Below are 18,245 nucleotides of genomic sequence, written 5' to 3'. Positions count from 1 at the left end.
TGTTTTTGTGTGTAAGGTGTATTTGTATTTTAAAAAGTACTTTCTCTCACAGGGGGAAATTCAGAATGAGCCAGAATGAGGCCTAGACAACACTTATTGTGAGGACTTAAGACTTAAGTGGTACATGAATAAGCCTTCTGCTGCTGCTCTGCGCAGGAGTGAAATTCACCCTCACAGCCTTTCCTCCCATGTAGCACTGCACTGCAAAGCTTTTCTCAAAATCACTTCAGTGTAATCAAATGATAACACCATAAACACAAGATAATGCGTCAAATTCTCTGCTGGTGTAAATGGTCAAAACTCCATTGGGATCTTTGAAGCTCCATATATCTAAAGCTGCAGAGAATTTGACCCTATGACTGATGGTGAAAGAGAAGTTCTTATTGATAAAATGGGTGTTTTGTAATTGGCCATTATTTATATATTTTGACTTATTTTTCCAGTTGTGTGTCCCTGGAGCTCATTATAGCACAAATAATGCCAGGAGATATTAGCAAATATTGTCTTTGTTTTTAAGTTTTCCACACTGTGAACACTTCTCTTTCAGAACTCAGCAAGCCCACACCAACATCCTCCTGAAGTCTGAAAAGGTTTGCATTTCTAAAAATGCCATTCTCTCCTACTTGGTCCTATCAAATATTGTGTGCGGGTTTTTACTGCAGCTCCTGAGTGAAGTCTGATTTTTACCAGTCATGCTAGAAGATGAACCTAAAGATTATCAGGCTTTCATAGTACCAGAAGGAAAATATCTACTGATCTTTTTTTTTTTTTAAATTTGTGGCCAAGTCCCTGATGCTTTACAAAGTGCTTTTCTCTATGTACATAAATAGAAGTACTCACATGCATAAAGTTAAGCACATGCATAACTCTTTGCTGGATCATGGCCTAAGTTGTTATATAGCTTTATCTCTCAAGGCATACCTAAAAAGAGGATATTTAAGAAATGTAGTAAAAATATCACATTCCTAGTTATAAGCAGTGATGACTGACCTTCTGTTCTGTACGAATACAAGGTTCCTTATCAAAAATATGAATCTGCTATATTTATAGATTTTGCCATACAACTGATGGATAGGGATTAAAAAGAGAGAGAAAATTAAAACACCTCTCCATGTCCCTTTTTATTTTCTCCAGTGTTCTTTTATTGCAAGTAATTTAGTTTTAGTTCTTTCAGCTCCTTCCAACTCCACATCAATCTATACCATTTCCAGTATTTCTCAAGGCATCTACTGGGTTCTGTAGGTTTAGGAGAAACCTCTTAGTTTATTGCTTATATATATATATATTTTTTAGCACAATACATATTTGATAATGAACTGCATATGCGGTTCTTATCTAATTTACAGTGGTGTCAGACTGGACTCTGGATATGGATCAGCAATTGAGATTTTTTAAAGTGAAGCATGTGCCACACACAGAATCTTCAGTCCACAAGATAAGGTAGCTTTTTTTCTTTATTTGCACTCTCAAATTACAAATTGATGTATTAGAGTATGAATGGAACACTGGAGTATTTGGATTGTAGTAAAGTATTTGATGGTGTTTCTGGCAAAAATATAACTTCAAAAATTAATTGAAATTGTTTTGGTTAGGATATGGAATGGAAAAGGTGGAATAATAATAAATGGTGATATGTCATGTTTTAGGGATGAGTCTAGCATGGAACCTTATGGACAGGTAATAGTGTCAGTCATATTTAAAATCTTAATTAACAGTTCTGAAGGAGTAAACAACATATTAATTGAATTGGTAAATAATATTAAACTGGGAAGATTTTAGAATACTAATAAAAGTAGTAAAATATCTCACATCCATAGGCATTCTCCACTCCTCACCTCCTTTTTCATCTAGAGGTTATTTTTTTCTCATTTAACAGTACTTCATGCTTTCAGCCTGCACAAACCATATGTGAAATTCATTTTAGTGGCTTGGAAGTTTTCAGAGTAAAGCAAATTAGGCTTAGTATGGATTGTATTTAAATATACACCTCACATACAAGTGATAACTAGGAGCTGCTACATGTAAATCAACAGAGTTACAACATGAGAGAACTGGAATATGTGAAAGGAGAATAAAGATCATTCTTTTGGTTTGACTGAAGTATGATAACTAGGGCCAAAATCCTGCAAGGGATTCATCATTGTGGAAACTTAAATTGTCGTGGAATCCCACTGACTTCAGAGGAACTCCCAATGTTTGTAAGGATTTGTGCTGCCAGATTTCATTACTGGATCAGAGGCTAGCAGAGGTGATTAACTTTCACAGAAAATATGGTTGCTTTATTACCAGATCCCAAGATGTGTTGCATTTGTATAATTCTCATTGAATTCAATGAGTGTTAGTGACTGCACTTTAAAAGTTTTGTTTGTTTTGAAATATTCTATTGATCTGAGAGTTATTCCATATGTTTAAAATGGGGAATCTAGCTGGAACACGTAATCTCTTCCAAAATGCACAACACTCTTTAAATATGATCATTGTAAGTATGTTGAGTGCATAGGTCCTAAATTTTCGTATACAAACATAGGTCCAAATGATTACACTGACGTAAATCTGGTTTCAATCAATTGGCTTCAATAGGGTCACTCTGGGTTTATTTTATTTAAAGGAGCAGAATTAGGCCAATTCTTTCCAGTTAGGCATCTATCCTGCAGTTAATAACACATGGCCTGACTGATGGGGTTCTGAACAGATGCAGCAGTTTACCAACTGTCTCAGTTTCATAATCATAATCAATCCTAGATTGTACATTTTTGAGGCAGGAAACTTTAATTCTTGTCTCTAAAACACCTCAGAAAATTTTTATTTAGTACAAAAAAAAGATGTTGTTTTTGGATAATTTTCCACACAAACTGACAAATTTGCTTTCACGGTCAAATATCCCAATGAAAAAGTTGTTTTAAACAAAGTTCAATTTAATAAGGGCAAAAAAAAAAATAAAGTACTTTGAATGGAAACTGTTAAAAAACTTCTATAATTATCTGGAAGCTCTTGTGGAAGAGAGAGAAAGGACATCTACAACATCATTGATTATGCATTACAAAATATTTTGACTTTTTACAGAGAAATACTTATATTAATCCTAAGAAAATGTGCACCAACATCCCTGTTTATATTTCAGCTGAAAAATAAATGAAAAACATAATGAAAATATATTGAATTTCAAAACATAATGGGATAGTATAAGAAGAGTGACAATTTAATAATCCAGTGAGAAGTTATAAGGCAGTCTTATTTAATAGGAAATGACATTCCAAGCAGTTACAAAATTAGTCTACCTACATGATGGAGGGAACCTTTTAATATCGACTTAAAAATATATCTCTTCAATATCAGGGAATTAAAATATCATTTTACTTTTAAATCACATTCATTTTTAGTCCAGTTCATATGGTCATAAACTTATTGTGCTCTCTTTCAAGGTCTCGCCGTTTTACTATCTTACCACTTATTACCATTTTTAATGCTTTCAGTCTGCATTACAGGGATTTATATATTGTATTAAACTTTCATGCTGCCTCACAAAATGAACACAGTATACATTTGTCTTTAAATGCTGGTGATGTTTTTCATGCCAATAAACTCATTCTTCATAACAGTGTAACTGTACTCTGATAAATAGCTAAGATAAATAATGTTATCCCCTATTCATATTAAAAGTGTCTCCAATCTGCATGTTAACTTACAGAAAATACATTTGAAAAGAGATATGTAAACTAAGTTACCAAGCAGGTACTATTGAACAACAAGATCCACAGGTTTCAGATTCTATTGATACTTTATTGTTCATTCTACATGTTCCTGCTAGGTATGATTTGGATCTGATATAGACTAGTGGTTGCCTTTTAAGTTTTCCCAAAGACAGACAGATAACTTTATCTCATGCCTATAGTATGTCCCTCTACTTTCCTATATTTACCATAGAAAATACTTTGAATACTTCAGATACAGTGGTTATCTATGTGAAAAATACTTGTTTATCTAAGATAGTCAGCAAGTTAAGAGCTACCACTTTAAAGTGTACCTTTAAAGTGAATAACTAGTATTTGATCAGAAATGTGTGCATTTTCCCATCAAATTACAATTATATTCTGTTCTACTGGTGATTGATATTCCATCTTTCACCACTGAGATCAGACACCAAGCAACCTACCATAAGGTCACAATTTGAAAACTACAAAAATATGGGCTTGACCCAACAACCATTGAGCTCAATGGAAGGACTCTTACTGCTTTCAAAGGGCATTTCAGTTAAAAAATTAGGAGTCAGATTCAATACTAAGCCTCCTCTCTCTCTGTACGGAGGCCCTCAGGCAGGCAACATAACCCAAAAGTGGATGGCACTAGCTGAAAAGGAGGCATAGACAGGACAGCAGGGAAAGGACTGATTCAGATGGTCTCCTCTGGAAGCAACAAAAGAGCTAAGTGTTGGTCCTTGGTCCCCCCCCACTATCCCTCAGGCCAATTCCAAAGACCAGGCAGTTCCTTCATTTCACAACATTACAGGCTAATAAAACAACTGGTGGTTGTTTTTCACACATTTTCCTACACCTGTCAGCATGGTTCAAAATTAAGTTGACCACCTAGTAAAGCGAAGGAAAAAAAATTAAAATGGAAAATACTTTTTTAAGGATACCTCACAATATTACTAAAATACAAAATGATGCATTTATACTGTAATGTGTGATCATTTGCATGATTATTTTGCAAAGATGAATTTATATCTTATTGAATGCGTCATCATAATACTTTACTGTATAAGAGTTGCAGGGCAACAGATACCAAATGAGGCATGACCCTTAAACTATAGAATGGGTGGCCATGGTAAATAAAACTCAGTCTCTCAATCTCAGACCTAATGAAAGTGGGGAAAGAGAGAAGGAGAAAGAAATAATGGGCCAGATTTTGAGCCCTTTCCACATATTCCACCTACTTATGATTTAGATTGATATTGATGGTGGCCTTTGTTTTCCTAAAAACGTAACTTTTTCTCCTAACTATACTATGCCTTTCCCCCTTATATTTAACTATAGGAAACAGTTTTGAATACTCTTTGTCAGTATGCATTATGATACAGTCTTTAGTTACGTGATTGCATGTCTTTTATAATAGTTTTTTTGTGTATAATTACAGAGAGTTTTAATAAATTAAACTGAAAAACCAGAAATTCCACCATGCAGCTTTGTATTAACATCCACATTGGTTTTCAGGAGGGTTGGAACCTTTAGATCCACTATACAGACCTCTGCTACTTGAGCAAATGGAGTCACAGACAGCAGTAATATGTTCTCATCATCCTGCATGTGGACAAGCACTAGAGAGGGATGAGACACGCACTTGGCCGGTGGGTGTCATAGGTGTTTGCTGACAGCAGATGAATTGTGATGCTCAGAAATCTTGGTTTCCATTCTAGGCTCTAGGAGGGAATGTACTCTAGTGGACACAGCCCTTTCTGCCCCATCTAAGTCCTGTCTCTTCCTTACTCCTGGCTACTTATCCCAGTTCTGTTCTCCTTGCCAACTTTGTCCCAATCCCCTCTCTTCAATTTTCTCTTCCCAGTCCCAGTCTTCTTTCCCAGCCAGTTCCAGTCCTACCTCTGCCACCTCATCCAATCTCAATCTCTCTCTCTCTCTCTCACATCCTCACCACAATCCCTGCAATCTCTGGCTCCTAGGCCTAGCCTCTTTACCCAGCCAATCCTAGTTCCCCTCCACTTCTCCACACACCTTCTTGTCAGCTGTGTCTCACTTCATTGTCACCTCCATTCTCCCCAACACTGGTAATTAGTCCCAGTCTCCTTTTCCAGCCAGTTCCAGTCTCCACTGTACTCTCCAGCCTCTCATCAGACCTGTGTTCCCCCACAGGCAACTTGCTCCCAGTCCCCACCCCAGTGTCTGACATTGGCTCTTAGACTCCTTCCCCAGAGAGTCAGTGTCTCCTTGCCCAACCAGTCCTGGTTTCTCTCCCTACTCCAGTCCCAGTCTTGCCAGATTCCTTGTCCAATCTACTCCTTTCTCTTTCCCTTGTCCGGCTTTTGTGCCCTCTGCATTTGAATTAAACAGCTTCCTCTTCCATGCTGCCTGTGTGCCATTAAGAGCAGAGGAGACAGAGAGGCTCTTTACTCTCAGTTCCAGTATCTGGTGCAGAACAGTAGGGAACAGCCATTACAGGAAAAGTCCATGTTTGTCCCTGTAGCCCTGGGCTGTGAGGGGATGGAACATGCTCAACCATTCTGTGGGCATGGCACATGCACAGTCTGCTCACAAGTAGGAGCTGAAAGGCTGGAGCATGCCCAGCACAGAGAGAATATTTAAGGAATTTAGCTGTTACAATAGAATAAGCCCCTATTCAGCATGTGCTAATAACAATTTTTCAAAAGCTTTTAATTTGGTCACATTATTGGTAGATTTCCTCAGAGTTGGCAAAAGGCATCTTCCTGACAAAAAAGCTACCTCCTGCCAAATGTTAAGTCTAGGGGCACTAGAGCAGTTCAAAGAAAAGGCATTAGAATTTTTTAACATTGGCAAAAAAAAAGTATGTTTTCCCTGGTTCTTGGAAACGGCTGTACCGTTTTGGCTGAAATTATTTAAAAAAAAAGAAAAAGAAATCAGCCTCAGGCAGATATCTGCATGGAAAATTTCAGCCTGAATGGTTGACATTTGAAAGGTTATAAGCAACTAAAACAAGGTTTTATAATGGGAATACCTAATCATGATCCAGAATGTTTGTTTTACAAAGCAGCTTTAAGTAGTAGTATCCGCATTTTCCAACCCTGCCTATACTTGCCAGCAAAAGAGTACAGGGCGGTGGGGGAGCAGATAGGTTGCTGTGAATTAATATGCATGTCTCATGATTCCCATTCATTTCAGAGCACCTTCCAAATGTCATTTGAAGGCAGCATATGGACCTAAGATAGAATGACCACCATTAAAATATGTATGAGTTTTGCTAAGTGAAATGGTGCTTGTGTTTAATTCCAGGGAGGCCTAGGTATCACCGGGATGTAGAAAATGACAGAGATTCCAAAAGTTAATGAAGCTTAAGAGTAATAGGGTGATGAATGATTTAAAAGTCACATGGCTCAATAATGGTTTAAATCCACAGCCCATGGTAGAGGGGAAGTGTAAACAGGAGTGCAGCTATTGTGCTAGGGTACCGCTGCACTGCTCCTCTGTACAGCATCTGCTACTTAGCCCTTTATGAATGGAAGATGGATCAGTGACTTTAACTTCATCTTTCCTGCCTCTTCTCCTCTACTTTGGGAGGGCTCATTACAGCATCAGAACTATCCTGTGGACTGCTATTGCACCCAAACCTCTGCACACATGCACAAATAAATAGGTTCCCATGCAAAATCTGTTAACCCAATATTGAGGGCTGGGCAGAGAATGGCTGAAAACTTTGACCTGAGTTTTTAACAGTGGCACACAGGAGTCTAGTTGATGATTCCCACTGAAATCAGTGAGATTAATGCCCCATATATATTCTTGATGATACAGGGGAAAGAATGTATTGGGGAAAGAGCTCAATATAAATGATAGATTTTTATTGCATAAAAGTTGAAATGGGTACTAACAATATCCTGAAGCAGCTGTCACAGTCTTTAACTTTTTTTTGTTTGAATGCTGTCTCCTTCAAGCACCCCTTAGCCAGCATTTGGGGTCAAAGATGTGATGCAAATACATAAAACATAATGTTATAAACAAGGCTACAATAATTATTTTACAATGTGACATGCTAGTCATGTTTAACTGATCCATGTAAAGCATGAGAAACTTCCTAACTGTAAGAACAGTAGGACAACAGAACGAACTGAATAGGGAGGTTGTGGAAGCTCCTTCACTGGAGGTTTTCAAAAGGAGGCTGGATAGCCATCGGTCTTGGATGGTTTAGAGACAACAGATCCTGCATCTCGGCAGGAGGCTAGACTAGATGACCCTTGTGGTCACTTCTATTCTGGTGGTTCTACGATTCTATGACATGGCAGTACGAATGCTGTCTGTCAGTTGATATTAGTTTAGTTGGAAGGTGCATGTTGAAATTCTCAAAAGTAGCATACTGTCAGTATTTAAAGTTGTGGGGAGGGGAATAAACCAGACTATTCTGCAAATGCAGAACTCAGCTGTGCTTCTATAAGAAGGATCTGCTGCTTACTTGATTGTACTAAATCTGCACTGACTTTATGGTATACTGAAGGACAAGGGTTTAGATAACTGGAATGAACTGTGCAATGTGACTGACACAGCAAATATTGTTTTTCTGCTAATAGATACACTCTCCTCTGTTTACGTCATGTAGCTTCAGGGTTTTATTTTTAATTGTATTTCAACTTTCCCCCACAACATGCACTGTTCTCTCTTATCTCTCTTTGATCTTCTCATTTTCAGACATCTGATTTTTAAATAGCTGCTATTATGACTAAAGTCAGCATATTGCTCCATCAGCCCCTGGCAGTACTGGTACCACAACCAACTGCATATCTTCTTCTACTACCTCTCTGGAGACTGATTGTGCTAGGTCTGCAACCTGTTCATACTGTAGGCCTGAAATCTGAAAGTCTGTGCATGTCTCCAGAACAAGGTTTAAACATTAACATCACAATATGCTAGTGTTTCATCAAATGCACATTCTTTCTTCATGTAGGCTTTATTCAATGCCAGATGTGTGTGAATAATACAGAAACTGTGGATATGCAGTTATGCATCCTGTATGTTGAATATTGTTTAACAAATTAGACCATCTATCTCAAGAATTTAACAGTATTGCAAAGATGATCTGTATTATTAAATATAGTTCATTTTCCCTCTTATTTATAACTGGTATAAATACAGGCCTCTTGAAGATATACATTTATGCATATTCAGTCTGGAGTATGTGAATGAAACTCCCATAGAAAGTTCTAGGCCAATTCAATGGTAATATATATTCTATTATAATTTATAGGTCAGGGAAAAGTTGGTCAGAAAACAATGTCCATGGGTATAATAGTGTAACTTTCACTTACTTGGCTTTCAGATGTTGTACAAACTGTGTGTAACTCCAGTGCCAGGTGTTCAGTTAGACTGTGAGCTCTCCTGGGCATGGATTGGCTGTTCATCTGTTTGAACAAAGCCCAACACATGGAGCTCACTCTGATCCTAACTCAGAGTTTCTGAATGCTACTGTAATATAAATGAATAGTGATAGGCATACTAAACAAGTCCAATATGCCCCCATTAACTTATGAACCACCATCTCTAACACTCCCAGGGCCAAGTGAGTTTAAGCAAAGTGGGCTTGCTCCTGTTGGGTCAGATTCCTATTTCACATTACTGTGAAACAAGAGTAATGTTATTGAAGTCAATAGAGTTATACTAATGTGACAGCAATGTGAGGTCAGAATTAGGCCAAATGGGAGGAGTTATGCCTATTTATACCAGAGGCAGAATATGATCCCCAGTGAATACAAAATTGGTGTAATTGATCCTTGTTTTGGACATGTAATGAATATCATATCAATGAAGTTTACACTATTTTGCCACTTAAAGTAATTTATTCATCATCTAATTATCATTTTAAGTCCAAATTAATTGTGGCTGCAGATGATTACGTACATAACATTGTAGCTGAAAAATTGGGGGCATTTTAAGGAGTGTCTGAAAATTTGTGACTCGATTTTTCAGTGTGTGCACCTACTACTCTTGTTAAGTCAATGATAGCTGCATATGCTTAGCACCTATGATAATCAGTCAGTTGGGGCCTTGAACTTTATGTTGATGACTGCTCTGACTCTTTTGGTTCTTCTCTGACTTCCTTGTTCACCTTAATTTCCCTGCATTAACACTCCCGTTCACGTTCACTACAATCATAATCCCCTAAACCTTGTTTTTACCAACAAGAGTTATTCATAGATCAAAGCAGTCTCAGAATATTACTTGACTCTTTATTTTCTTTTGCCTTATATCTGTGTTCTTGCAAGGTCTAAACTTAGGGTTTACATCACCTGTCATTTAGACTCCCGTATATCAAGAGTAGTGCCAGTAAAGTAAAGTAATATGGTTATAAAACCGATCAGTTTACAGCCTAGCTGAAAATATATTCCCTAGGTACATCATTCTTTATTAGTATCAATCTGGAAGTGGCTGGCAGGAAAGCCTAAACTTACATAGACTTCTGTTTAACCGCTGAAGTAAGGGGAAAAAAGAGGCTGGTGCACTTGGCAATAGCCAATGTGGAGGAGTATTCTTGTCAGACATTACAAAGTAGTTTTTTCACCAGACCCTACAGAAGTAATGAATAGTAGCCATGGAAACTACATTGAAATTTAACAAATTTTCATGCATGTAAACAAATTTTTCATGCACGTAATATGTAGTTCAGTTCTAAAGCTAGCAAATGAAAATGATCTGTATGCAATATCTTTTATTAAATGCAATAAATAAATCAATTCAGACCATCTGACCATTATCAACCCTTGCAAGCTGTGTTTTGGCTTTAGTTCAGGAGTTCTTACTAAATTTTGGGTTAAAATGAATAGCAACCCCGGATCCGCAATATTTGCTAGGTTTGATAAGCTATAGAGAACAAGGCAGTATCAGGTTTCTTTCCTAGAAAAATTCCCCACCGCTGCTATACAATAAATGTATGATTACCCATAAATGTATTTACAGTAATTGGCTCATTTCTTTTCAGTCAATGCATTGTATAAGACAAACCATTTTTGTCTTACAATATTGTATTTTTGAATAATAACTTATATATATATTCAGCTATCTGTGTGTGTGTCTAATATATAGAGAGAGACAGACAAGATATAAATATAATAATGCAGAATATATAGGTGTATATACTTAATGAGCATGGTTGGGAATGTCACATATAGAGCATTGTGCATGTAGCACATTGTGCAGCTATCAAAGTAAAGCTCTTATTATTTCTTCTAAATAGAATAAAATAGCATTGCTGAATATTCTCAGTGGTTTCTACAGGGGAAGGGTATCTAATGGATAATGTAATCAGCAGACACAGACATTTAAAAGGCAGCCGATACACCTGTCCAAAGCCAATGTGATTTTTCTTCCGCTAAAGCAGTGGTCCCCAAACAGTAGAATGCACCCCTTAGGAGGGTGTGGAGGAGCATCAAATGATGCAGAGGGGCCCGGGTTCCACTCCTGGCTAGGGGTGCAAACACATACCATTACAGGTAAGGGGGGGAGTGAGAGGAAATGTTTGGGCACCACTGCACTAAAGGGATATGGTTTCTACAAAGCTGAGGTCCAAGTTTCTGAGCCAGATGGGGCTCAGTTTTCTGTAGAAGTAACATGCTGTGAGGAATCAGGGCCTGCATCAGAGCAAGTCTCCAGGTAATCTAACTAGTGCAGTTTCTAAATATGCAGTGGAGTTCTGACAGTAATAGACAGCGAGTGGAACAAAGCCACCCAGCATTATCATTTCTGACTCCACCTAAATGACAACAACTAGCATGGGTGGAATGCCAGTTCAGCCTGGATGCTGTAATTAACCTATGTATCAAGACGGACAACTACCAGACCAAAGGCTTCCATTAAAAAAATGGTTTTCCGAGCTCCTGCCCACTCTAGTCTCCACATTATCAGTCCCTTCCTCATTGCTTGAACCCATGCAAGTTGACCAAGTCTGTCCCCACTTTTCCAATATGAAGAAGAATCAATACAGGGCATCTTGCTGATGCCAATACTGCAGGGAACCAGGACACTTTGGCAGGCCATTTTGATGCAAAATCCAAGCTGCAACTGGGTCAGGAAACACCAATTCCCAGTCCTGATAGTAGGCTGAGTTGGCACACTTCTCCCTCCCACTCAGGCCACTCCAACACTTATCTACTAATACCCAGGTAATAGCAGATCAGCATCCAACACATCTACAACTCCCTCTCTAGCTCTGGCATTCTGTGATGCCCGACATGAGTATAGAGGCTCTAGTGGACTTGAGTGCCTAAGGCATCTGGAGTTCATCTGAGCACACAATACTCCCACCCAGCATAAGGACTCTCTTGAGTTACTGAAGTCCATAGATGGGTCACTCGGGACCAGTCACCCACCAGACAACCCTTCCAGGCCAGCAAGAAGTCCTCCAGCTTGTGCTAATTTATATACCGTATTCACAAGTTGTCCTTGGCTCATGCATCTGCTGGTAGTTAGGCACAGTATGCTTTGACTCCTCATCTTGCTGACAATCCTGTTTCCGGAGAGCTGATCTGGAACCCACAATCCTTTGCAGTTTACTTGGTCCTCCAGAGAATTCAGAGATGTGAAGAGAGGATCCAAAGGCAATGTGGCAACCCTCATGACCTCCTCAATGGCTCCAGGAATTCCTGTTTAGATATCAACACTATGCTGATGTGTTTGCCAAAAAGCCAATATCCTGTCACCTCATCACAGCTATGACTGCCTCTTTCATCTTCAGCAGGGAGCAGAGGTTCCCTTCATCTACATTTTCTCCCTCTCCAAAACCCAAACAACAGGCACACTGGAGCGCCTCAAGGGAATTACCCTGCACACACATGCTGTAACTGTTTTTTGGGGGGGAAATCTTATTTTTTATTCAGCAAAAACTATTTGCTGAATTTGACCTGAACTACAGTTTTGGTGAATTTACTATTTGATTAAAAATGTTGCTCAACAAATATACATGACAGTGAAAACAAGTTTTTAGCCCTCAAACATGGATGTGTGTATGTGTGTACATATATCTATCTATAGCTATATATAAAAAAGGCTGATTGATCACAGTTAACTCACATGATTAACTCAAAAGTTATCACAATAAAAAAATAATAATTAATCGCACTGTTACACAAAAGAATATTAATTGAAATGTATTAAATATTTTGGATGTTTTTGTACATTTTCAAATGTATTGATTTCTATTACAACTCAGAATACAAAATGTACAGTGCTCACTTTATATTATTTTATTAGAAATATTTGCACTGTAAAAAATATCAACAAAAGAAATCGTATTTTTCAATTCACCTCATGCAGGTATTGTAGTGCAAGCTCTTTATCATGAAAATGTAACTTACAAATGTAGGTTTTTTTTGTTTTGCTACATAACTGCACTCAGAAACAAAACAATGTAGAACTTCAGAGCCTACAAGTCCTCTCGGTCCTACTACTTGTTTAGCCAATCGCTCAGACAAACAAGTTTGTTTACATTTACGGGATATACTGCTGACTGGTTCTTATTTACGTCACCAGAAAGTGAGAACAGACATGCACATGGAACTTTTGTAGCTGGTTTTGCAAGATATTTATATGTCAGATATGCTAAACATTAATGCTCCTTCATGCTTTGACCACCATTCCAGAGAACATGCTTCCATGCTGATGATGCTTGTTAAAAAAAAAAGTCATGATTAAATTTGTGACTGAACTCCTTGGAGAAGAATTGTATGTCCCCTTTTCTCTTTTATCCACATTCTGCCATATATTTCATTTTATAGCAGTCTCGGATGATGACCCAGCACATGTTCTTTTTAAGAACACTTTCTCAGCAGATTCAACAAAACACAAAGTAGGTACTGTGGCAAATTGCCGGTACTGTTATGCTGGGTCTCACGCTTTCTCTTCTTTGGGGAAGATTCAGGGCGCCATTGCTTGCCTCTGAACCGGTATTTTAATTACCCCACTAGTGTTCTTGAGGAGGGGAGTGGAGAGGGAGGGACCTGGGCCCACCCTCTTCTCCAGGTCCCAACCCAGGGGCCCTGAGGTTTGTGGTGAACCACTTGAACTAGTGCTTCTTTCCCCTGGGCTACTTCCCTCTCCTGCCCTTCAGCTTGTGAAGGGGCTTCTTGCCCTCCTTCTACACAAGCCAGGTGCCCCTTACCTAGGGTTTCTTTTGGATTCTCAGCCCACCGCAGCACTCCTCCAAACTTTCCTTTTATCTCTCTTTAAAAGTGTTCTCTTCTCCAACTCCTTCAAACTGCTCTCTGCTCCAACCAAACCTTCCTGCTCCAACTCCAACACTGTCTGACTGAAGCAGGGAGTTTTTATCACATGACTAACTGCTGGTGCTCTAATTGGCTTCAGGTGCTCTAGTTAATCTATAGCAAACCTTCCTCCCCTTGCAGGGAATAAGGCTCCCTGCTAACACTCTCCTGCTGCCCTCTGGGCATGCTGTATCACATTACCAATGTGATATTTCTAAAAATAGCTACAGCATTCAATCCAAGGTTTAAGAATCTGAAATGCCATCCCAAATTTGAGAGGATCAAGGCATGGATCATGCTTTCAAAAGTCGTAAAAGAGCGACACTCTGATGCTTAAACTACAGACCCCAAGCCACCAAAATAGAAAATCAACCTTCTGCTGGTAGGATCTGACTCAGGTGATGAAAATGAACATGCGTCGGTCTGCTCTGTTTTGGATTGTTATTGAGCGTAACCCATTATCAGCATGGATGCATGTCTTCTGGAATGGTGGTTGACGCAGGAAGGGACATATGAATCTTTAGCGCATCTGGCACATAAATATCTTGTGATGCCTGCTACAACAGTGCCATGCAAACACCTGTTCTCCCTTTCAGGTACCATTGTAAACAAGAAGTGGGCAGCATTAACTCCTGCAAATGTAAACAAACTTGTTTGAGCAATTGGCTGAAGTAGGACTGAGTGGACTTGTAGGCTCTAAAGTTTTCCATTGTTTTATATTTGAATGCAGTTATTTTTTGTATATAATTCTACATTTTTAAGTTCAACTTCCATGATAGAGATTGCACTACAGTATTTGTAGTAGGCGAATTGAAAAAATACTAGTTCTTTTGGTTTTTATAGTGCAAATACTTGCAATAAAATAAAGTGAGCACTGTACACTTTGTAGTCTGTCTTGTAATTGAAATCAATATATTTGAAAATGTAGAAAACATCCAGAATATTTAAATAAATGGTATTCTATTGTTTGAGTGCAATCATTTTTTTTAATTGCTTGACAGCCCCAGTATATATAGTTATATAATTTTGCATGTCATATTATTGTGGGTGTCTATCCCACACAGAAAAACAATACAAATAAATGACTAAGTCCAATCCTGCTTTCAGAATTCTCATTGAATTCAATGAAAACTTGGCACAAGTAAGGAGTTCAGTATCAAGCAGGCTGTAGCCACATGTTTGCTGTAACTAGATGTTTCTATGTGGCACATTGCATTTTCTCAGTTGTAGTGTTACTCATTTTGGTTGCAGACATGCAGTATGCTAAGTGTGTCTAGCGAAGATTATGTGATTTGAGTGAATTCATCTCCTGGCAGATATGGTCAGCACCTCTTAGGAGAATGTCTTAAAAATTATTCTTTGTTTAAATTTAGAAGATAATGAAAAAAACAAACTCAAGACTGTACATTTGGTAAAAAAGAACCACTACTAATTGGCAATACAAATAATTATTCCTTAGATATAGATAATTATTTCTTTAGTCTTTCATACATAGTATTAGTATTTTTTTAAGTGAGAGAGCTGTCTTAGTCTCATCAGTCTTCCTCTAGTTTTAATGCTACACATTTCTTGATAGGAGTAGGAATTATTAGTGATCCTCTTTTTCTTGTTTGCATCTAAAAGATGCTCATGATCCCAGTAAGGGTTTCAGATATACAAGCCACGTCTCAAAGAGTGTTAGTCTACATAATTTCTCCTCTTTTTCTAAGCAACAAATACCAGCATAGCATAGTCAAGAAAAACTTGCTTGCACTTCTTGTGTGTGTTTTAAGTCAGTCCTCCTTCAGCTAAAACTAGAACAGATATCGATTCTCAATTTATATTTTTCAATATAAATGGCGAATGAACACATGTCCTGTATAGTAATTGAGCTGGAGAGGGATTTAACATCCAAAATATTGATTAGAATCTGCTTACATATGCACCATTGATTGTGAACTGCAGTTAATCCCCTTATCTGAAACACTGTGGTTTCTTTCTGTATGAAGTTGAGACTCACATTCTAATAATTGTCTAACAGTGATTTCATGTTGCTTCTACATCAAACACACGCATGCTTTGCAAACTCAAGGTACCATCGTTTCTGGCATCCATCTTAATGTAGCACTTTGTTTTGTTTTTGACATAGTAATTGGATTTAATGTGATTTTATTCAACACCTAGAAATATAAAACGGGTTCTCAGGTCAAAGCTTCATGCTGCTCAAGCTAAAGCAGGACTGACAGGTGTCAATACCTATCCCTGTAAATAGTAGCTAGTGAGCTGTGAGCCATTTATCAAGTCTGTCTGTAAAGTTAGGTTAGAACTTGGGAAATATAAGGAGTCAGAGAATACAGCAAATTACACCATGGCAATCCGATGAAATATTTGTGAGATAAAAAGTGCCAGCTCAGTACTAATCTGGTACATATAATAGACCCCAAGACACACATTCTGGAATGTGTTTCCTCAAACAAAAGGCCAATTCAGATATTTTTTCCAGTGTTGGTTCTTGGTGATGGTTTTCAGTAAGCGGTGTTCAGTGCATTAACCTGAACATGATGTTTTTCCCTGACAGATAATTGTGATGATCAGCTGGTGTCTGCCTTGCCTCAGTCTTCATTCAGCAGTTCATCAGAGCTGTCTAGCAGTCATAGTCCTGGCTTTGCAAGGCTTAATCGAAGAGATGGTGAGTCTATTTTCTATTGATTTCTGCTTAAATTTCCTCATTTTTTCCAAAGCATTTTATTATTTAGACAAAAGTAAATGAGGGTCAGTGAGTATTTTCAACTTTATCTTGCACAGAATGTTGAAATGATAAAGGGTGAGCACATTTAAAAAAATTTTTTAAAGTTTTAGGAAACATAGGATTTTTGTCACTGGGAGTTAGACCATTGTGTCATATACAAGTGTCGAGAAGAGATGTGGACATAGCTGCATACATACTACTGGAGAAGTTGTAGTAATTTCATTTAATACTAATAGTAGATGAAGCTGAATTGATTCAGAAAATCTATTTGGATAAGCATCCAAATGTTTGGATACTCGAATTCATGAAATTGGACTGGAAATCTCTCAAGAAAAGGCTTTGTCATTCGTTTTCTAGTATCTCTGTTTCTATCATTAACTTCAGTAGTGCCAGGATAACATTCCATAAGAACATTTCCAACACATATGTTTTCATTCCTGGAAGATAAAAGGAAGTGTAAAGGTGTATATATACCAATATGGGGGCAAATGGATAACCATTGGTAATATATGTTACCTGGTTGGGAATATGGGTAATTGCAAGAGGTCATTGAAAAATCAATAATATTGTCATGAAAAGATTTATGAAAATTTATTTTGTTTTGTGGAAATTCAAAATTTTGATGAAAATTCAAATTTTTAATTTCTTTGACCATTTAATAATGGCACCATGTGCATTCACCTAACTTACACTGGAAGTTAATGACAAAAAGTGCAACTACTGATATTTCGGTCCTTTTTTTTTTTTTTTTTAGTGAAGGACAGCAAGCAGTTGCACTTTAGGTGAGCATGCAATGTGCATCTACATTTGCATGCAAAATACTAGGAATTATGCAAGCAAATGTAGGTATGCAAATATGTACTGAACTTTGGTCTCTTGTAATGACAGTGTGTCGTTTATATCTACCCAATTTCCATACCTAATTCTTACATATGTTTTCCATATCAGATAGGTTAATTTCTGGAATTAAAGTATTTAACTGGACTTTATGGTACATCTTATTGTTTAATTAAAATACAGATAAAATTAGAATTTTTTTTAGAAAAAACTTTGCTGAATTATTGCTGGAAGATTTATTTAATTTAGGTTGTAAGAGAGGATTCTGAAAATATTTGCTTTAACTGCCATGTAACTTACTACAGTATAATGTTAAGTGATCTATTGTGTCATGAAAAGGGAATTGTCTGAGAGAAGAGAAATTTTTGTAATTACCATAAACATATTTTCTGTTGCTAAAAACAAAAATCTATTAAAATACTTTGTGTGAAGGACAACTATTCTGAAGCTTTCTGACTATCTGTGACATGATGTGAATTCTTTGTCTAGAAAGAAAAATGAGTTAGACAATTCATTCAAGGACATATCACTGTTGACATTGTGTACTAATTGCATATTAGTAATGACTAATTACACTCAAAAGCCAAATTAAAAAATAAATGTAAGTATTTAGGGCATTGAAGAGGGAAAAACTTTGAAATACCAAGAAATTGCAGTAATCAACCTCATTAGACATGTAACCAGGAACTCAGTCATTCTTGTCAATAATGCACTCAAGGCGATTTTTCTTTT

General features: G+C 37.5%; 1 protein-coding gene across 1 annotated transcript in view; it reads left to right on the top strand.

Moving 5' to 3' along the window:
• LOC115653793 (contactin-associated protein-like 4) overlaps nt 1–18,245 on the top strand; it is a 292,466-nt gene that overhangs the window by 31,417 nt on the left and 242,804 nt on the right. The window contains exon 2 of the mRNA XM_030567453.1: nt 16,506–16,616. Coding sequence (XP_030423313.1) covers nt 16,506–16,616 — 111 coding nt within the window. The remainder of the gene's footprint in view (nt 1–16,505; nt 16,617–18,245) is intronic.

This window comes from Gopherus evgoodei, chromosome 6 (assembly GCF_007399415.2).
Source record: "Gopherus evgoodei ecotype Sinaloan lineage chromosome 6, rGopEvg1_v1.p, whole genome shotgun sequence".
NCBI lineage: Eukaryota > Metazoa > Chordata > Testudines > Testudinidae > Gopherus > Gopherus evgoodei.
This window is presented reverse-complemented; position numbering and strand designations above follow the sequence as displayed.